The sequence below is a fragment of the Microcaecilia unicolor genome, chromosome 1 (genome assembly GCF_901765095.1).
Source record: "Microcaecilia unicolor chromosome 1, aMicUni1.1, whole genome shotgun sequence".
In the NCBI taxonomy this organism is placed as follows: Eukaryota; Metazoa; Chordata; class Amphibia; order Gymnophiona; family Siphonopidae; genus Microcaecilia; species Microcaecilia unicolor.
The window spans coordinates 756,105,977-756,126,848 of record NC_044031.1 but is presented as its reverse complement, the minus strand read 5'-3'; the positions used below and the strand labels follow the sequence as shown (position 1 = coordinate 756,126,848).

The window sequence follows — 20,872 nt, the reverse complement described above, 5'->3', positions numbered from 1 at the left end:
ACATGTTATTCCTGGAATTTTGGATTTTTCCAAGTCCGTTTAGTAGCGGTTTATGGACTTGTCCTTTAGGAACCCGTCCAACCCCTTTTAAAACTCTGCTAAGCTAACCGCCTTCACCACTTTCTCCGGCAACGAATTCCAGAGTTTAATTACACGTTGGGTGAAGAAACATTTTCTCCGATTTGTTTTAAATGTACTATACTGTAGTTTCATCGCATGCCCCCTAGTCCTAGTATTTTTGGAAAGCGTGAACAGACGCTTCACATCCACCTGTTCCACTCCACTCATTATTTTATATACCTCTATCATGTCTCCCCTCAGCCGTCTCTTCTCCAAGCTGTATAGCCCTAGCCTCCTTAGTCTTTCTTCATAGGGAAGTCGTCCCATCCCCGCTATCATTTTAGTCGCCCTTCGCTGCACCTTTTCCAATTGTACTATATCTTTCTTGAGATGCGGCGACCAGAATTGAACACAATACTCAAGGTGCGGTCGCACCATGGAGCGATACAACGGCATTATAACATCCTCACACCTGTTTTCCATACCTTTCCTAATAATACCCAACATTCTATTCGCTTTCTTAGCCGCAGCAGCACACTGAGCAGAAGGTTTCAGTGTGTTATCGATGACGACACCCAGATCCCTTTCTTGGTCCGTAACTCCTAACGTGGAACCTTGCATGACGTAGCTATAATTCGGGTTCTTTTTTCCCACATGCATCACCTTGCACTTGCTCACATTAAACATTATCTGCCATTTAGCTGCCCAGTCTCCCAGTCTCGTAAGGTCCTCTTGTAATTTTTCACAATCCTGTCGCGATTTAACGACTTTGAATAACTTTGTGTCATCAGCAAATTTAATTACCTCGCTAGTTACTCCCATCTCTAAATCATTTATAAATATATTAAAAAGCAGCGGTCCTAGCACGGACCCCTGAGGAACCCCACTAACTACCCTTTTCCATTGTGAATACTGCCCATTTAACCCCACTCTCTGTTGTGATTAAGGAATGCCAACTAGCATTCCATGTTTTCACCTTGGTGTTTTTATCCTTTCTGGTATCATGGCTTTTATACTATTCAGTAATGTGCAAAATTGCATCAAGATATTTGGCCTAAGACCTGGCAGCTGCTTTAAATGTAGGTGGTTGTGTTGGTTTTGTTTTTTAATTTTGTGACTTTTCTGTAGTCTGCTTTTAATTGTGTGTAGGTGGATCCAGATAATACCATTATTATTGCTTTCTAGTGATTTCTCTGTTTGCTGTAGCTGGATTTTTGTTGCAGCCTTTACTTCTACATTAAGGTGTTGCCTAAGATAAGGGTAAGTTTACCAGATTTGTGGCTTGCAAATCTGGGACACCTTGGTGTGGTCGGGCAAGGCCTGGTAAAGCAGAGTGGGGCAGATGGGCAGGGTGGGACGGGGCCTTCCTTATAGCAGTTTTTCACCAGAAGAATTATAACCTTAAGCTCTCCTACCCACTTTCAGTTCAGCCATCTCCATCTCTCTCTCTCTGTCATAAGTACATAAGTACTGCCACACTGGGAAAAGACCAAGGGTCCATCGAGCCCAGCATCCTGTCCACAACAGCGGCCAATCCAGGCCAAGGGCACCTGGCTGCTTCCCAAACGTACAAACATTCTATACATGTTATTCCTGGAATTGTGGATTTTTCCCAAGTCCATTTAGTAGTGGTTTATGGACATGTCCTTTGGGAAACCGTCTAACCCCTTTTTAAACTCTGCCAAGCTAACCGCCTTCACCACTTTCTCCGGCAACGAATTCCAGAGTTTAATTATGCGTTGGGTGAAGAAACATTTTCTCCCTTTTCCAGTCCAGCCATCTGTATTTCTCTTCCTACCCCCGTTCCTAGTCCTACCATCTCCACCTCTCTTCCCCTTCTAGCCCAGCGTTCCTTTCTCCCCCCAGTCCCTCAGATTTCTCTTTACAGCTCCCGGCTCTTTCCTTCCAAATGCATCACAGAAGTACAGTGCTGCCATGTAGAGGATCTCCTCAATCACGCTACACGTCCCAGCTGGGTGTGGCCTTCCCCCCTCCCAAATTGCACATCAGAAGGGGGTGGGACCTGGCTGAGATGCGCATAGCGTGATTGAGGAGAGCCTGTGCATCGCAGCAGAGTACTTCTGTGCTGCAATTGGAGGGAAAGAGCTGGGAGCTATAAAGGGAAGTTTGAGGGGAGGGGCTGATTCTGGCAGAGGATGGCAAGATCAGATACCGCATACTGTTCAAGCTTCTCCTTCTTACCTACAAATACACTCAGTCTGCAGCCCCTCATTACCTCTCTACCCTCATCGCCCCTTACGTTCCCACCCGAAACCTCCGCTCATAGGACAAATCCCTCCTCTCAGTACCCTTCTCCACCACCGTCAACTCCAGACTCCGCCCTTTCTGCCTTGCCTCACCCTATGCCTGGAATAAACTTCTTGAGCCCCTACGCCAAGCCCCCTCCTTACCCATCTTCAAATCTTTACTCAAAGCCCACCTCTTCAATGTTGCTTTTGGCACCTAACCTTTATACCTATTCAGGAAATCTAGACTGCCCAATTTGACTGCCCCTATTTGTCTGTACATTTGTCCTTTAGATTGTAAGCTCCTTGAGCAGGGACCGTCCTATGTTAAACTGTACAGCGCTGCGTAACCCTAGAAGCGCTTTAGAAATGTTTAGTAGTAGTAGTAGTAAGAGGGGAGGCAGGCAGGAATTTGCACATTTACGGCACCTCTGTCCCCATTGTTAAAACTGGTGACAGATGGTTGTCAAACAAGGAATCTTTGGGGATTGAAATGGGGGGGGGGGACAATCCCCCAAAATTGGGGACGTCTGGCAACCCTAGATAAGGGTACCACAGAACCTACAGTCACAGCACCCAGAAATGTTTTTCTTTAATCCAGGGTGCATCTCCTGAAAGATACGAACGTGGACTGCAATAGAGGGCCCTGCGGAACCCTCACTCTGCCACTTAGCTCCTTGGGTTTGAAGCGTTCTGGAAGTGCACAGTGCATAGCCCCCTCTCATGATGTATCAGCTTACAGTTTGCTGTAAACTGCTATTGAATTGGCTTTGGTTACAGCTGAGTGGAGGAGTAGCCTAGTGGTTAGTGCAGTGGACTTTGATTCTGGGAGACTGGGTTCAATTCCCTGCAGCTCCATGTGACTCTGGGCAAGTCACTTAACCCTCCATTGCCCCTGGTACAAAATAAGTACCTGAATATATGTAAACCACTTTGAATGTAGTTGCAAAAAAACCTCAGAAAGGTGGTATATCAAGTCCCATTTCCCTTTCCCCTGAGAAGTGGCAGGTCCCGGTTTGCAATGTGGGGCTCCAGTATCCCCTACAGTTAGATTTTCCAGTACCTGCTGTTCCTTTTTTGAAATATTTACCAGTCTTTTGTCATAAACAAGCAAAAGGTCCGCTAAGGTACCTGCTTGTACATTAAGCTTATGGTTCTATTGTCTTCTTGCAAAACAACCTCTGCTCTCAACAAATTGAAGAAAGATTTCTGGGTTTCATGATGCTGATAATCCGATTGGATTTGGGGAATGGTGTACACGGATTCCTGTTGAATTTTTCACACACCTGGTTGTATATAATAATAAAAAGTATCATGAAAAATATGTGTTTGACATAAAAAAAGAAATATAATTAAGGGTTACAAAAATAAGAGGTATTAATGATAGAGCTTTCAAGTGAGCCGTTTTCAGCTAAACTCACTGAAATTAAAGCCCGGCTGTGGGAGCAGCCTATACTGAATTATCCTTTTTTCCCTTTGTCAACAAGCATTTAAATAAATGTCACAGGATTTTGTATCTGATATACTTTTTATGTATTGGGATTGACTATTTTTTTTAATAAAGTTTTTATTTATAACAAAACCAAAATACAGCTCATTCTAACATCATAGACAGATACTCATACAGATTCATTACAAGTTGTCCCCATACCCTTCCTACCCTCCCCTGGTGGTGAATTGGATAGTTCAATAAATTGTTCGTATAACTGCCATGTTTTAGTAAATTTCAACATGGCTCCTTTCTTCATAGCTGTTAACTTTGCCATCTGGTACAGGTAATCAACCTTCTGAGTTACTACTCGTATATTTGGCAAGTCCGGTTGTTTCCAGACTCGTGCAATCGCTATTTTTGCCGCTACAAAATATTGGATAGCTAGTCTGTGATGCTTCACCGACGTTGTCACCAGCCTAAAGTGGAGTAGACAATGTTCCGCCTCACATGGATATATATGGTTGTTGGAGAACTTGGACCACCAGCCTCCCCACATTGGTCCAGTAGGTCTTTACTTTCTCACATTCCCACCAAATGTGATAAAACGTGCCCCTGTTGCCACATCCTCGCCAACACTGCCCCGAGGTACCAGGGTACATTTTTTGTAACCTATCGGGGGTATAATACCACCAATAGAGCCATTTTAAACCCATTTTCGCATACTGCTTGTGCTAAGGACGGCTTGAGAAGAAACTTGTAGTTCCTCATCCATACCGCCCTGGTGTGTGTGGTCGTCTGCAATGCCCCCTTCCACCTAGCATGATATATCACCTGAGGGTCAGTACGGCTCAGCAGAGCCAAGTATAATCGTGGGATACTACCTTTACCTCCTCCTCCCTTTAAGGCTAACTCCATGGATGTTTCTGCCAGCTCAAGTTCATCCCGCGCCCTCTTTTTAAGGAAGCTACGAAGACAACAATAGAATACCAAGTCCCTCTCCTGCAGCCCATACTCTTCCTGTAGTGTTGGAAAGGATATTACTTCCCCATTATCCCAGATCTGTCCAATCGTGCGGAGACCCGCCTGTGCCCAAATTTTAAACACTCTTTCCGCTCCCCCCCAATGGGAACCCCACAGCCCATCTAATCGCAGTCTGCCGGTAGTACCTCCTCTCTGGAAACAGTCCCCTCCTAATATGATACCAGGTAGATAGCAGATGTTTCAAAGCTATGGGTAACTTTTTAAGTATAGGCAGGTATTCCTCGCCCGGTACCCCATAGGAGATCCTCTGACTCACGCCTTCCCAACCAAGCCCTCTCCCAGTGTAACCATTTCTTTGTCACCCCGGGCCCCATTCTGCTAAAACTCGCAATTGTGCTGCTTGGTAATAAAGATAGAAATTAGGGACTCCCATACCTCTCCTTTCAGACGCTTGATACATTATGGCATGCCGCACCCGAGGGGGTCGCTTTTTCCATATGTATGAGAACATTTTACGATTAAGTTTTGCAAAAAAAACTATGGTGTATCGGTATGGGCAGGGCCATAAAGAGATATAATATCTTAGGGAGTAACATCATCTTTATGGCATGAAATACGCCCTTTTCATGAAATCGTGAGGCCTTCCCATCTATCCAATTCTTGAAACAGTTCTTCTGTTTTGTTTTGTTTTGTTTTTTTTGGAAAATTAGCCAAAAACTAGTAAAAAAGCCCCGTTTCTGTTGCAAATGAAACGGGGGCTAGCAAGGTTTTCTTCAGAGTGTGCATGTGGGAGTGTGTGTCCCTGCCCTCTCTCCCTCCCCCTCCCCCCTCCGAGTCCAGTCCTTCAGTGTTAAGTTTCCTGCTATTCTATGTTTTTGTTACAGAGAGAGTGAGGGCATCTCTCTCCCCTCCCCCCTCTGAGTCCTTCACTGTGTGAGATTTCGTGCTCTGCTGTTTTCCTTCACTCATGGGGAAACCGGATATCTCTGGCGCTTCACACTTCCGGCTGGAGGCTTCATAGAACGTTGGTCTTGCCTTTTATACAGTGGTGGAAATAAGTATTTGATCCCTTGCTGATTTTGTAAGTTTGCCCACTGACAAAGACATGAGCAGCCCATAATTGAAGGGTAGGTTATTGGTAACAGTGAGAGATAGCACATCACAAATTAAATCCGGAAAATCACATTGTGGAAAGTATATGAATTTATTTGCATTCTGCAGAGGGAAATAAGTATTTGATCCCCCACCAACCAGTAAGAGATCTGGCCCCTACAGACCAGGTAGATGCTCCAAATCAACTCGTTACCTGCATGACAGACAGCTGTCGGCAATGGTTACCTGTATGAAAGACACCTGTCCACAGACTCAGTGAATCAGTCAGACTCTAACCTCTACAAAATGGCCAAGAGCAAGGAGCTGTCTAAGGATGTCAGGGACAAGATCATACACCTGCACAAGGCTGGAATGGGCTACAAAACCATCAGTAAGACGCTGGGCGAGAAGGAGACAACTGTTGGTGCCATAGTAAGAAATGGAAGAAGTACAAAATGACTGTCAATCGACAAAGATCTGGGGCTCCACGCAAAATCTCACCTCGTGGGGTATCCTTGATCATGAGGAAGGTTAGAAATCAGCCTACAACTACAAGGGGGGAACTTGTCAATGATCTCAAGGCAGCTGGGACCACTGTCACCACGAAAACCATTGGTAACACATTACGACATAACGGATTGCAATCCTGCAGTGCCCGCAAGGTCCCCCTGCTCCGGAAGGCACATGTGACGGCCCGTCTGAAGTTTGCCAGTGAACACCTGGATGATGCCGAGAGTGATTGGGAGAAGGTGCTGTGGTCAGATGAGACAAAAATTGAGCTCTTTGGCATGAACTCAACTCGCTGTGTTTGGAGGAAGAGAAATGCTGCCTATGACCCAAAGAACACCGTCCCCACTGTCAAGCATGGAGGTGGAAATGTTATGTTTTGGGGGTGTTTCTCTGCTAAGGGCACAGGACTACTTCACCGCATCAATGGGAGAATGGATGGGGCCATGTACCGTACAATTCTGAGTGACAACCTCCTTCCCTCCGCCAGGGCCTTAAAAATGGGTCGTGGCTGGGTCTTCCAGCACGACAATGACCCAAAACATACAGCCAAGGCAACAAAGGAGTGGCTCAGGAAGAAGCACATTAGGGTCATGGAGTGGCCTAGCCAGTCACCAGACCTTAATCCCATTGAAAACTTATGGAGGGAGCTGAAGCTGCGAGTTGCCAAGCGACAGCCCAGAACTCTTAATGATTTAGAGATGATCTGCAAAGAGGAGTGGACCAAAATTCCTCCTGACATGTGTGCAAACCTCATCATCAACTACAGAAGACGTCTGACCGCTGTGCTTGCCAACAAGGGTTTTGCCACCAAGTATTAGGTCTTGTTTGCCAGAGGGATTAAATACTTATTTCCCTCTGCAGAATGCAAATAAATTCATATACTTTCCACAATGTGATTTTCCGGATTTAATTTGTGATGTGCTATCTCTCACTGTTACCAATAACCTACCCTTCAATTATGGGCTGCTCATGTCTTTGTCAGTGGGCAAACTTACAAAATCAGCAAGGGATCAAATACTTATTTCCACCACTGTATATATAGATAGCCCCTCCAGTTTCGACGTTATCTGTATTCCCAAGTATCTGATAGATTTTTTTCGCCCACACAAATGGGAAGAGGGCTGGAGACTCGGAATATCGCTAGCTGGGACTGTAAGGTTGAGGAATACTGATTTAGCTAAATTAGGTTTAAATCCAGACATCTATAGCCCATGCGATTGATGTTGCCGGATGTGCCAGGGTCAGCAAGATATCCGCAAACAGCATCAGTTTGTGCTCCCTGCGCCCTCTTACTATCCCTCTTACCTCCAAGTCTCTTCTAATTGAACAGGCAAGTGGCTCTACCGATAGATCAAAGAGGAGAGGGGAAACTGCACATCCCTGCCTTGTCCCCTATTGAAGCTCAAACGTCCCAGTATACGACCCATTAATCTTCAGTGTGGCCAACGGTGCCTTGTAGAGCAGTTGTAGCCAGGCCAAGTATCTTCCCTCTATCCCCACCTGTTGTAGCACTGCGAATAAGAATGACCAGTCTACCCGGTCAAACGCCTTTTCAGCGTCAATTGAGAGCAGCACTGCTGGCGTCTGTTTGTCCTGCACCTGTTGTATTACATGTAGCAGACATCTGATGTTATCGAACGACTGGCGTCCTGCTATAAACCCCGCCTGATCCTCATATATGATATCTGGTAATCTTTCCTGTAACCTACGGGCCAAGATTTTGGTAAAAATCTTGTAATCCACATTGAGCAGGGATATCGGCTTGTACGAGCTGCATTGTCAGGGGTCTTTCCCTGGTTTTAATATTAAAGTTATTGCAGCCAACCTCCATGAATAGGGTAGTTCGTGGGCATCCTCCAACGTATTAAACAAGTGGACCAGTATGGGGGCTAGCTGTTTTTTGAACAATTTATACTCCTTTGGGATTTTTTTATAGTTGATATCTGATTGATAGCATTGATGCTGAAATTGAGAATGTTGCTTAAAGAGACCTCAGCTACTCCAGATTCAGCAGTGTCCAGAATAAATACACTGAGAAAGCAGCAGAGGGTCACTTTTTTTTTGTCTTGGCACCACTGCTTTAAACCAAAGGTCCTCCGTTTTGTCCATGTTTCTGAGCCGTTTCTCTGTGTCTATAAAGCACCGTGTTTGCCTCAAACCACTGCACAGAATGCTAATAATTTCCTGGCACTTTCTCTTCTCTGGAAGTACTGCAATTTTAAGCACTGCTGGAATTGAACTTTTCAGCTGAGTTTTCATTGGCTTTTCTGAGTTCTTACAAAGATTTTGTTTTATACTGCTACAATACTAGTGGGACCTGTTGAAACTGTTGAATAGTGGATTTTATATATAATGGGCCTATTTTAATGCATAATTTGCTTGCAGAAACTATTTGTTTTAATATTGTTTAGAAAAGCAGTTGCAAAACCATCCAGCTCTTTCTTTCTGCCCCTTCATCAGGAGACCATACACTTGCATCTCTCCAGCCATACCAAATCTGCAGTATTATTGCAACCTCATTTCCAGATAAAAGCTATCTAGGAACAGGGCTTGTTCCAAGCATTCTGCAGTGCAGGCAGTTGCCTAGGGTGATGGCTGTGGCGTGGTGGAGATACAGCGGTTGCAGTCAAACCATAGATCTTGGCAGTCACATGCTCGCAAAGAACAATCTGCAAATACTTATTTCCTTGTCATCAAACAGATGAATCCATTACGTATGGGTTGTGTCCATCAACCAGCAGGGGGAGATAGAGAGCACTCAAAAACCATAGTGCCTTCTCCGAGGACAAGCAGGCTGCTTGTTCTCACTGATGGGTGACGTCCACGGCAGCCCCTCCAATCGGAAACTTCTCTAGCAAAGTCCTTTGCTAGTCCTCGCGCGCCCGCGCGCACCGCGCATGCGCGGCCGTCTTCCCGCCCGAAACCGGCTCGAGCCGGCCAGTCTTCTTTTGTCCGCACTCGGTACGGTCGTGTTTTCGCCGTGTCGAGCCCCGGAAAGTCGACCTCGCGCGTCCAAATTTATTTTGACGTGTTTTTTTTCTTCGGAAAAGTCCTTAAAAGTGTCGGGAAGTGCTCCGGAAACCCCCCCCGGGTTTCGTGTCAACCCCTTCCCGTACTTCCAGCTTTTTGCCCCTATAAGTTTTCTTTCGTCGTCGGGGTAGGCCTCTTTTCGGCCTCTGTCGAGATTTTCTCTCTTAAAAATTTTTGGTGCTCTTTTTCCGTCATTTCGGATTTTGATTTCGCCGGCGTGATTTTTCCGCCCATGACATCGAAGCCTTCCAGCGGCTTCAAGAAGTGCACCCAGTGCGCCCGGGTTATCTCGCTCACTGATCGACACTCGTCGTGTCTTCAGTGTCTGGGGGCCGAGCACCGCCCTCAGAACTGTAGTCTGTGTTCCCTGCTTCAAAGGCGGACTCAGGTAGCGAGATTAGCCCAGTGGAACGTGTTGTTCTCGGGCTCTTCGTCGGCATCGGCACCGGGATCTTCGAGTGCATCGACGTCGTCAGCGTCCAGACCATCTTCCTCGGCCGCCCCTGCATCGAGTGCATCGAGGCATCGGGCCTCTGCATCGGCGCCGAGACATCGGATAGCTGCATCGACGTCGGTCGTACCGGGACCTCGTCTGCTGATGTCGTCGGACGGTGGTGCATCGTCAGGAGTGCAGGTGAGGGCTGTCCATTCCCCTGCTGGTGGCGGTGAGCCTTCGGGTGGGTCTCCTCCTACCCTGAGGGCTCCTGCGGTACAGCCCCCCCGAGACCGACCTCCTTCGGCCTCGGCCCGAGGAAGCGACGGCTGGATTCTACGTCCTCCTCGTCGGTGCCGGGGAGCTCCGGTGACATGCTTCGGAAGAAATCGAAGAAGCATCGACACCGGTCGCCTCCCCGCGTCGGCACCGAGAGCTCTGGGTCGCCGAGGGAGTCGGCACCCAGCAGGCATCGGCACCGAGAGGACCGCTCACCCTCTGTTCAAGAGGTGTCGATGCGCTCCACTCTGGACAGCCCGGAACAGCCTCCTCGCCCGGAACAGGTTCTGACGTCGACGCCTGCATCGACCTCTTTGCCTTTCTCTGCAGCCGCTCTGAACGAGAGCCTCCGGGCCGTTCTCCCAGAGATTCTGGGAGAGCTGTTGCGCCCTACCCCTCCGGTACCGGCGGTGCTTGCGCCTCCGGTACCGTCGAGCGTGGCGCCGGCTGGCCCATCGCCCGGGGTGAGGTCCCCGACGTCTGCGGCCACCTCCCAGGAGGGCTCCCTTACACCAAATTTCATCATAACAGAGTAGTCCTCCGCACTCACCCTAAGTTCTTGCCAAAGGTCGTGTCGGAGTTCCATCTGAACCAGTCGATTGTCTTGCCAACATTCTTTCCCCGTCCTCATTCCTGCCCTGCTGAACGTCAGCTGCACACATTGGACTGCAAGAGAGCATTGGCCTTCTATCTGGAGCGGACACAGCCCAACAGACAGTCCGCCCAATTGTTTGTTTCTTTTGATCCCAATAGGAGGGGAGTGGCTGTAGGGAAACGCACCATATCCAATTGGCTAGCAGATTGCATTTCCTTCACTTACGCCCAGGCGGGGCTGACTCTTGAGGGTCATGTCACGGCTCATAATGTTAGAGCCATGGCTGCGTCGGTAGCCCACTTGAAGTCAGCCTCTATTGAAGAAATTTGCAAAGCGACGTGGTCATCTGTCCACACATTCACATCTCATTACTGCCTGCAGCAGGATACCCGACGCGACAGTCGGTTCGGGCAGTCAGTTCTTCAGAACCTGTTTGGGCTTTAGGATCCAACTCCACCCCCCGAGGGCCCTGTTTGTTCTGTTCCAGGCTGCACTCTCAGTTAGTTGGTAAATTTTTTAGGTCAATCTCAGTTATGTCCTCGCCGTTGCGAGGCCCAATTGACCATGGTTGTTGTTTTGAGTGAGCCTGGGGGCTAGGGATACCCCATCAGTGAGAACAAGCAGCCTGCTTGTCCTCGGAGAAAGCGAATGCTACATACCTGTAGAAGGTATTCTCCGAGGACAGCAGGCTGATTGTTCTCACAAACCCGCCCGCCTCCCCGTTGGAGTTGTGTCTTCCCTTGAAGTGTATTGTCTTGCTACATACTGGACTGGCCGGCTCGAGCCGGTTTCGGGCGGGAAGACGGCCGCGCATGCGCGGTGTGCGCGGGCGCGCGAGGACTAGCAAAGGACTTTGCTAGAGAAGTTTCCGATTGGAGGGGCTGCCGTGGACGTCACCCATCAGTGAGAACAATCAGCCTGCTGTCCTCGGAGAATACCTTCTACAGGTATGTAGCATTCGCTTTATGGCCAGCTAGCTCCACTGCCTCTTCAGTATTCTCTATCTCTCCAAGCAGGGTGGTTGCAGCTTGTTCAAGCTCCTTCAAAATTCTGCCTAGGGGTGCTATTGCAGCTTCACTTTAAAGGCACATAGGTTAGCCCTTTCCCTGCCTTACCCATCCCCCCAGTGGATGTGGACACATTAGTTCGCTTTTCCCTGTCCTTTCCCACTCTCAGTGGATGCAGGCACATTGGTTCGCCTTTCCCTGCCTTTCCCACTTATCTGAACCTCCGGAGGTGATTTGATTGCCTCTTTTGCTGTTGCCTGTACTTTCCTCACAGCGGTAAAAAAAAAAAGTCGCGTCGTGCTTTAGCGCTGCGACCTTAAGAAAAAGGGTTTTTTTCAGATTCTACAGCGCGACCGGAGCTTTGATACTCAGTCCAGAGAGGTAAGAGTGTTTTCCAGCTCCTCTGGGGAGGGCCCACGATCGGGAAGTTTTGGCGCGAATCCGCCATTTTGAATTTTACCTCCGTTTTCGGCAATGGCTGCAGAATACTTATATCCAGAGGATGTTGGGCAATTTTCAGATAGCCAGTTTACCTAGGTAAATGGCCTTTGGAAAATGGCCATTATCATCTGTGGGCCTGATATTCATAAAAACTGAGCTGCTAAGCTAGGCTTCTAACTTTTAAGACCTACTTTCAGCCAAATTTAGGCAATCATTCTTAATTTGGGAATGCGATAAATTTAGGTCTGCCATTTGTGTGCCTAGCTTTATGAGCCTTTTGCTGAAAATAAGTTACTAACTTTTTATCCATCTCTGTTGCAACCCACTTTTTCTGGTTTTAAATTTAGGAGTTTAGTAAAATAGAGTATCGATGCAGGTGTTTTATCATCCCTAGAAAATTTTCTGTATGTCCAATTTAGGTGCATAACTCTGAGCTGGAAGCAAGAATCCTTTGTATATTGGATTTTGTTATATCTGGTAGCGCTATACAAATGTTAATAATAATCATGATTGCCCAACACCCCACCTCACGGAATGCTGTTGTAGAAACCAATAATTGGAAATACTTTTAAATATTAAACTTTGATATATATATATATAGACCAAAGTTTAATATTTAAAAGTATTTCCAATTATTGGTTTCTACAACAGCATTCCGTGAGGTGGGGTGTTGGGCAATCATGATTATTATTAACATTTGTATAGCGCTACCAGACGCACGCAGCGCTGAACACCTGACACAGAGAGACAGTCCCTGCTCGATAGAGCTTACAGTCTAAAAATACAGACAGACAAGACAATTAAGGGTGAGGAAAGTACTGGGTGAGAAGGAACAAGGAGAGGGGAATTGAGTAGTGGTTAGGAGCCAAGAGCAGTGGTGAAAAGGTGGGTTTTCAGCATAGATTTGAAAACAGGTAGATTGCTAAGGTGTCATGGGTGGCATGTTGTTTAAATGCTTGAAAGTTAATTTGGTGGGGGGGAGTCAAGCCTAAATGTTTGTATGGAGCACCTATTACACTGGCACTGTTTAGGAGTCGTGCATTGTGATTGATAGAAGTGAAGCTGTGTCATGTCAAGTTACCCAGACTGAAAGGATTTTTAGGCAGAAAATGGATGGAGTATATTTTTAAACTTACGAGTTTTCTTTCCTTTTGTAGTAACTATTCCTTCTATGTCCTGGACAACCAAAATCTCCAGCAACTGTGGGACTGGAGTCAACACAACCTGACAATTAAAGAAGGTAAAATGCACTTCGCATTTAATCCCAAGCTTTGCGTTTCTGAGATCTACCGCATGGAGGAAGTGACGGGAACTAAGGGACGCCAGAGCAAAGGTGACATGAACCCCAGGAATAATGGAGATAGAGCGTCATGTAAGTACATGAATAGGACGGATGTGCACAGGCAAGAAGGGGCTCTAACGTTAATGTGCAGAAAAAAAAATCAGTAGCACCCAGACTTTGCGCAGTAATGTCAAGGTGTCTTTGATAGGCTGGTGGAGGTTCTAAAAACACTGTTCTTTTACATGACGTATTAATTGAACAGAACTAATGTGCCATAATGTACTTTGAGAAGTTTCCAGCCAAGCATGTGTCTTGACTGTCACGTACAATGATGTGTGGCCTTCCTTTGTACAGAATGAATCAACAAGTCTCCTTTGCCTTGGATGTGTTTCTGTTTTTGATTGTCATGGTATTATGATCTCAAACAAGTTGTTCCTGTTTCTGATCCTTCTTTTTTTTTTTTTAATTTTGATTTTTTCTTTGTAAGCCTACTAACACAGATTTCTTTGTGATCAGGAGCTTCTATTTTCCGTCAACATCAGGATGAATCAGCCACACAAGCAAGTGACGTAATTCAACGGTGTTGACACAGATAGTTCTCTCGGAGCTCAGAAAACCCTGTGAGGCTTTTCTAAACATGCGTGGGACTTCACAAGTCTCTTCAGACTGTTTTATGTTCATTGTATCGCCTGTGTGTGGTTTGTGTGTGCTCTCGTAGTTCTTAAACTTTTTATTGATGGAGAAACTTTTTTCTCCCTTTTTTTTTTTTTGCATTTTTCTTTGTGTGCCTATTGATTCTCACACCTTCTTGAAGAAACATTTTGGTTTTGACCCCTTGCAAGCCAGCTGTTTGATACACGCCTGGACGTTTCAGAGAGTGCTCCAGTAGATGGAGGATGTCTGTCATGGACAATCACTGAAAGTGCTAGAGATTTCTGGTACCAGATCCCAATGTCCATAACTCCCTCCACTGCACCAGAATGTCATTGAGGGTGAGATGCTTCAAGGGATGTAAAATAGAAGTACTATAGTCTTCCTCCTCATTCTCCTCCTATTGAAGAAATTCAAGAAGGGTAAAACAGAGGGGTTTGAGCCTTCTAACCTGAGCTACTCCTGCAGAAGAAGAGAAATTAGCTCAACTCCAGAGTGGTTCCTGCTCATGGAATTGTCCTTCAAAGGATGATCTTTCCTGAAAAATGCTGGATCCTGAAATGCCTTGGCACAATTATGCTAAAGACAGTGCGGCTTAAGGTGCTGGCATAGAAGCCTTAGCAGCCTAAAGCTTAGAAGGCATTGGCATTGATGGGTCTAGTATAGAAATGTATATTCTTCTCCCAAGGACAGATCAGTCCTTATCTGGGCCTACCATCAGGAAATTTAGGACCACGGTTGATCATCTGTAATCAAAGCATAGAGAATTGCTTTGAAGAATTTGTAAGAAATTCTTTGTTGATACACCAAAAACGCATCGCTTGAGGGCAGAGTGAGGCCAGTGCTGGAAATTCTTCAGAATAGGTTCTTTTCAAAACCATTAAATGATGTTTCCACCAGCCCAAGTTCTCTAACTCACCACAGAAGGAAGAATACTTAGTAACAAAGTAGCATAGTAAATGACTGCAGATAAAGACCTGCATGGTCCATCCAGTCTGCCCAGTAGTCACGTTCATTATTAATTCGTTATTAAGCCAACAGTCCAATAGTATTACAACAACAATATACTAGATTTCCACTTTAAGATGTCTTCTCCTCTCCCCCCAACTGAGGTATACAACACCTGTACTCATAGCATATGAATGTAATATAAACTACTCCTTGATCCTGATCCATCTTATTTTCAGGACTCAGACCATAAAAGTCTGCCCAACCTTGGCCCTACTTCCCAACTACTGGAGTTGACGTCAAAACTCACTTCAGTGGTATTTTTTTTTTTTTTTTTTTACATTTGTACCCCGCGCTTTCCCACTCATGGCAGGCTCTATGCGGCGGGCAATGGAGGGTTAAGTGACTTGCCCAGAGTCACAAGGAGCTGCCTGTGCCGGGAATCGAACTCAGTTCCTCAGTTCCCCAGGACCAAAGTCCACCAACCTAACCACTAGGCCACTCCCGCCATCATTCAATGTAAAAAAGTGAGAAGAAGGGTGTTATATTGGAGAAACAAGCCAGATGCTAAATACACAGCTCAATTTTCACAGATACTAAAATATTAAACACTCCAATGCCAACCAGGATGCCACCTCTGTGGGACAGCACTTTACCAAACCAGAACATTTAATCAGTGATCTCATGGTAAGAACACTAAAAGGAAATTTTATGACAATCCAGGAAGTAAGACCTTGGAAGTTGGTGATGAAATATTTTGATACCCACCAGGCAGGACTTAATAAAGATCTGGGCTTTCTATCTCACTATAAACCATAAAAAATTCTACTGCTTTGTCACTCTCTTATCTGCCATACATCTCTCTCTGTCTCTCATCCACCCAGCTCTCCCGGTTTCTCACCTAACCTACCCCTCCCTTTTCCTGTGAGACTGTCATTCGAATGCCTCTGTGTTTCACTTTATATTTGATATTTGTCAACATTTGCTTATTTCTGATCTGAAGAAGAAGGGTTACTTTTGAAAGCTAATCAAAAGATGTATTAAGTTAGTCCAATAAAATAGGGATCATCTTATATTCTCTAAACCTGTAATTTTTAATTACAGGTTTAGAACTGCAATAGTTTTCAGGCAGTACATAAGAAATTAAAGTGGGTGTATATTCAGGTATACTAGATTTTTTTTTTTTAATTTGCAGAGACTGTTTATTGAACAAGTACAAGTTACAAATCCTTAGCAATAACATACAGTATAAAGAAACAAGCTATTACAACCTGCAAAGCTCTATACAAACGATAACAAGGTATACTAGATATTTTTCTGTCCCAGGAGGGCTCACAGGAGCAGTGGAACCATTAGGCTACTCCTCCACTCTGTTCCTCAACAGTAGTGTGGTTCTTCTGACTCTGTAAGTTTCCACCAGGGGTGAGATGATCTTTCACGTTAATCAATCCATAGTTCTTCGTACTGTCTTTCGAAGTCCCCATGCACACATGGGAAAACAGGTTCTGCACATGCTGGATTGTAAAAGGACCCTGGCCATCCTACCACATCGTCAGTTTACTCAGTTCATTTCTTTTTATACCAACAGATTAGGTAGTCCGACAGCTGAAAGCTTGATCGTGTTGATTAGAGGACTACATTGGTATGATCTAGCTGGTTTTTGACTGAATGATATACCTAAAACACATCGTTAGCCTTGGGAACATCGGTTGCTCACTTTCTGTAGAAGACATATGTAGAGCCACAATGTGGTTATTCAAATATTTACAGCTGAATAGTTAAATTAGGGATGTCAAACTCATTTCAATGTGGGGCCAGACTGCTAAAGTTTTCTTTTAAGAAGGCCGACGAAAAGAGGAGTATTTGTATATATTTGTATATTATGTAAAATGTTGTTTTGCTCTATATAAATAGTATTTTTCTAACATTATTATAGATGCAATTAATTTAGGTCTCTCTTGAGGGAACGGGATCTTCATGATTAATGCTGGAAAGAGAGGAGGGGGGAGGAGAAGGAATCTGGGAGATCGGGTGAGAGAAGAGATGTCAGGCCAGAGGAATAGGGGATGGCGACGAGCATAGGGAAAATCAGAGGAGGACAGAATGGATGATTCCCCTACTAGAAGCCCTGAATACATCCAATCCCCGACAGCTCCCCCTGCAGCATCTTGCCTCTACACATCTTATTCTTTTGTCTACCATGGTATATCTCCACTCTCTCCCCACAACCGCTCCCTAAGTCTATCTCCACCATATTCTCTCACTCTCTCTTGCCCCTTTCACCCACACAGCCATAGTCCTTCCAGCTCCATCACTCTTGCCCTTACCCATCCCTCCTTAACCCTTCTTTTTCATGCTCTTATGCACTTGTTAGAAGAAGCAAGCCAGTGCATGGCAGTACCTTGAGCCACATTGTCATCTTTTGCTGTCCAGACCAGTTGTCACACAGGACACCATTATGCTGCGTGATAAATTGAGTTGCCACTTCCACTGCTCTGATCCCGGCCTCCGTTTCATCTCCGCAAATCATCAGCAGTCCTTCTTCCTTGGGTTGTCCTTTTCTTTCATGGCTGAAAAAGATTGTGCAAGGAGCTTAGCAGTTCTCCTGCTGTTGCCCTTTTCTGTACTTTAGCAACCAGGACCACAGACTTGCAGTAGACTGAAAGACCAGCAGCTGCCTCATGCTCTTTAAAGGGCTTTCAGACAGCACTGGCTACCAGTGAATGTAGAAAGACGAAGGACCGGCAGCTACCTTGCACCCTGCTCCCTTTAAAAGGCTTTCAGACAGCACTGGCTACCAAAGAACGTAGGAAGACGGAAGGACCAGCAGCTACTTTGCACCCTGCTCCCTTTAAAAGGCTTTCAGACAGCATTGGCTACCAATGAACGTAAGAAGATGGAAGGACCAGCAGCTACTTTGCACCCTGCTCCCTTTAAAGGGCTTTCAGTCAGCACTGGCTACCAATGAATATAGGAAATGTAAGTGATGAAAGACTTTATACATGCTGGATGAAGAAAGTCAGTGGGTCTTCCGTTTAACACCTTGTCTATACAGTATGTCTGGAAGATACAGTATATATGGAAAAGCAGTTCTGCAAGGTGTTTTCAATTAATAGTCTGTTCTCCCCATTGGTACATTGGTTTGTGTTTTTCTGAGAATCCAAAACTAAAAGAATATGTGGTCGTTCTCATCTGTGGGATTCCCCAATTGTATGGTTTATTCATTCTGTTTGTCGTTGGAGAAAGGGAAGGGGCTCTATGGACAGGAGAATAAGCCAGTCATATTCCTCCCCCTCATCTTTCCATGGAGTTCGCCTCTAGATTCTGAGTTAGGCAAAAGGGGCTGTTGAGATCTTGACTGTGTGGGAAGTTCTCGCACAAACTCAATTAAAGAGAGTGGCTTCATGTTTGTGCCAGAGGCTGATGTTACACACCTGGCCTGTGTGTGTGTGTGTGAGATCCTGTTTGTGGAGAGCCCCTGTAACAGGTAAGCAACTTTTGCTGCCACAAAGGGAACATTGGTTTCCTTGTCATCAAGCAGATGAATCCATTACGAGTGGGTTGTGTCCATCAACCAGCAGGGGGAGATAGAGAGCACTGAAAAACCATAGTGCCTCTTGGCCAGCTAGCTCCATCTGCCTCTTCAGTATTCTCTATCTCCCCAGCAGGATGGTTGCAGCTTGTTCAAGCTCCTTCAGAAAATCTGCCTGGGGTGGCTCCTGTGCTTTTGCCAGTTGTAGCAGGGGTGTTGTGGCTGATGGTGACCACTTTAAAGGCAAATAGGTTAGCCCTTTCCCTGTCTTACCCGGCCCCCGATGTGGAAGTAGACAAATAGGCAAGCCCTGTCCCTGTCTTTGCCCACGCTGTGGATGCAGGCACATAGGTTCGCCCTTTCCCTGCCTTTCCCACGCTACTGATCCTCCGGAGTTGGAAATTTGCCTCTTTTGCTGTTGCCTCAAACTTTCCTCACAGCGTTAAAAAAGAAAAGAGGTTTTCTTCTGATTGTGCAGCGTGACTGGAGCTCGGAGACTCGGTCTGGTGAGGTAAGAGCATTTTGTAGCTCCTCCGGGGAGGGCCTGAGTTCAGGATGATTTTGGCGCGAATCCGCCATTTTGAATTTCCGCTGCTTTCGGCGATGGCTGCTGAGAAAGTAAAGCGCTGTTCCGTTTGTGGCAAGCGCAAATCTGCAGCGGGGCTCTGTAAGGCGTGCTTTTCAGACGGTAGAGCCGGCCTGAGCATGGCGAGCGATGTTCCTTCCCGCTCCCTGGAGCTGGCAGCGGGCGCCATTTTGGAACAGCATGGCGCGACCCCCCGCTGAGGTGGAGGGGTTTGAGCCTGGAGGGGCGCCTCGTGTAGAGGCTAATAAAAGAGCTGTTTCCCCCAGATTGGAACCGGGAGGCCAGGGTGAGCCATTTTCCCCTGAATTTGTTTTATTGCTGCATAATGCATACCTGTTAAAAAGAACTCTTCCGCAGGGGTCCTCTGCGGTCCTGCTTTCTGTATCCCCTCCAGTGGAGTCTGGCCTTGGATTAACGTGAGGCGCGTTTTCCCCTGACAGATTGGCCGCAAGACAAGCGCAGAAGGGTGGATTCCCCTTCAGAGAGTGGCGCCCCCCCCTTCCCCACCCAGTGGTCAGGATGTGAGGACTCTGAGGGGTCTGGCAGGCCTTCGTGGTCTGGAGAGCCAGAAGATGGTGCAGGATTGCCACCGGATCCAGATGATCCTTCCGTGGTGAGGATTTTCCACCGTGATGTGCTGCCAGCACTTATTACTGATGCCTTGCAGGTCCTCTCTATAGAAGACCCTGGGAGTACTGAGACCTCCTCCGGTAATCCGAGGATGGCAAGTACTAAGAAGCCTGCTCGAGCCTTTCCTTTGCATGACTCCATCCAAGAGCTTATCATGGCTCAATGGGCTGACCCCGAGGGGCCTTTGAAAGTTGCCAGGGCTATGGGGCAATTATACCCTCTAAGTGAGGAGCATCTGGCACGCCTAGCAGTGCCTAAAGTGGATGCCTTGGTCATGGCTGTGACAAAGAAAACTACCCTCCCAGTGGAAGGAGGAGTTGCCCTGAAGGACATGCAGGACCTTCGCCTGGAGGCAGCTATGAAACGGTCCTTTGAAATTTCAGGCCTATCCTTACGGGCGTCTGCATGCAGCTGCTACGCTGCCTGAGCCTGCCTCGCTTGGTTACAACAGGCAGTGGAACAGCCCGGAGATGGAGCGGAGCCCCTTACAGAGGTGGCACCGTGGATGGAGTCAGCCTTTTCATTTTTGGCTGACGCCCTTTATGATCTGGTCAGAGCTTTGGCTAAACAGATGGCTGTAGCGGTGGCGGCTCGTCGTCTTCTGTGGCTACGGCATTGGGCAGCTGACATGGCCTGTAAGCAAAGGTTGATGAAGTTGCCCTTTCAAGGCCTTCTGTGTGGTGAGGAGTTGGAGAAAATTGTGAAAGGCCTAGGGGATGCCAAACCCCAGCGCTTACCCGAGGATAGGCCGCGGCTTTCTTCCAAGGGTCAGGTGATTCCCTCCTCTTACAGACCTCGCTTCCGGGAAGCTAGAAGGTACCGCCCGGGGCGTTCTGCTGGGTTCACTTTGCGTGCCCGTTTTCAGCAGAGGAACTCCCTTTCACTCGGACAAACGTTCCGCTGCAGCAGGCTCAAAACCTGGAGTTCAAGGGCGACCCTCTCAATGATGCTGCGCCGGCCCCCTCCTCGATTCCTGTGATAGGAGGACGGCTTTCCCTCTTTCTCGAGGAGTGGGCCAAGATTACCTCAGATCAGTGGGTCTTGGACCTGATCAGAGAAGGCTACAGAATAGAATTCAATGCCCCGATAAGAGACGTGTTTGTGGAGTCCCGATGCGGTTCTGCCGCCAAACGGGTG

The 20,872-nt window shown here is 46.7% G+C and overlaps 1 protein-coding gene across 1 annotated transcript in view; it reads left to right on the top strand.

The window, feature by feature from the left end:
* Positions 1-20,872, top strand: part of IGF1R (insulin like growth factor 1 receptor) — a 665,430-nt gene that overhangs the window by 489,953 nt on the left and 154,605 nt on the right. The window contains exon 6 of the mRNA XM_030189730.1: positions 13,264-13,478. Coding sequence (XP_030045590.1) covers positions 13,264-13,478 — 215 coding nt within the window. The remainder of the gene's footprint in view (positions 1-13,263; positions 13,479-20,872) is intronic.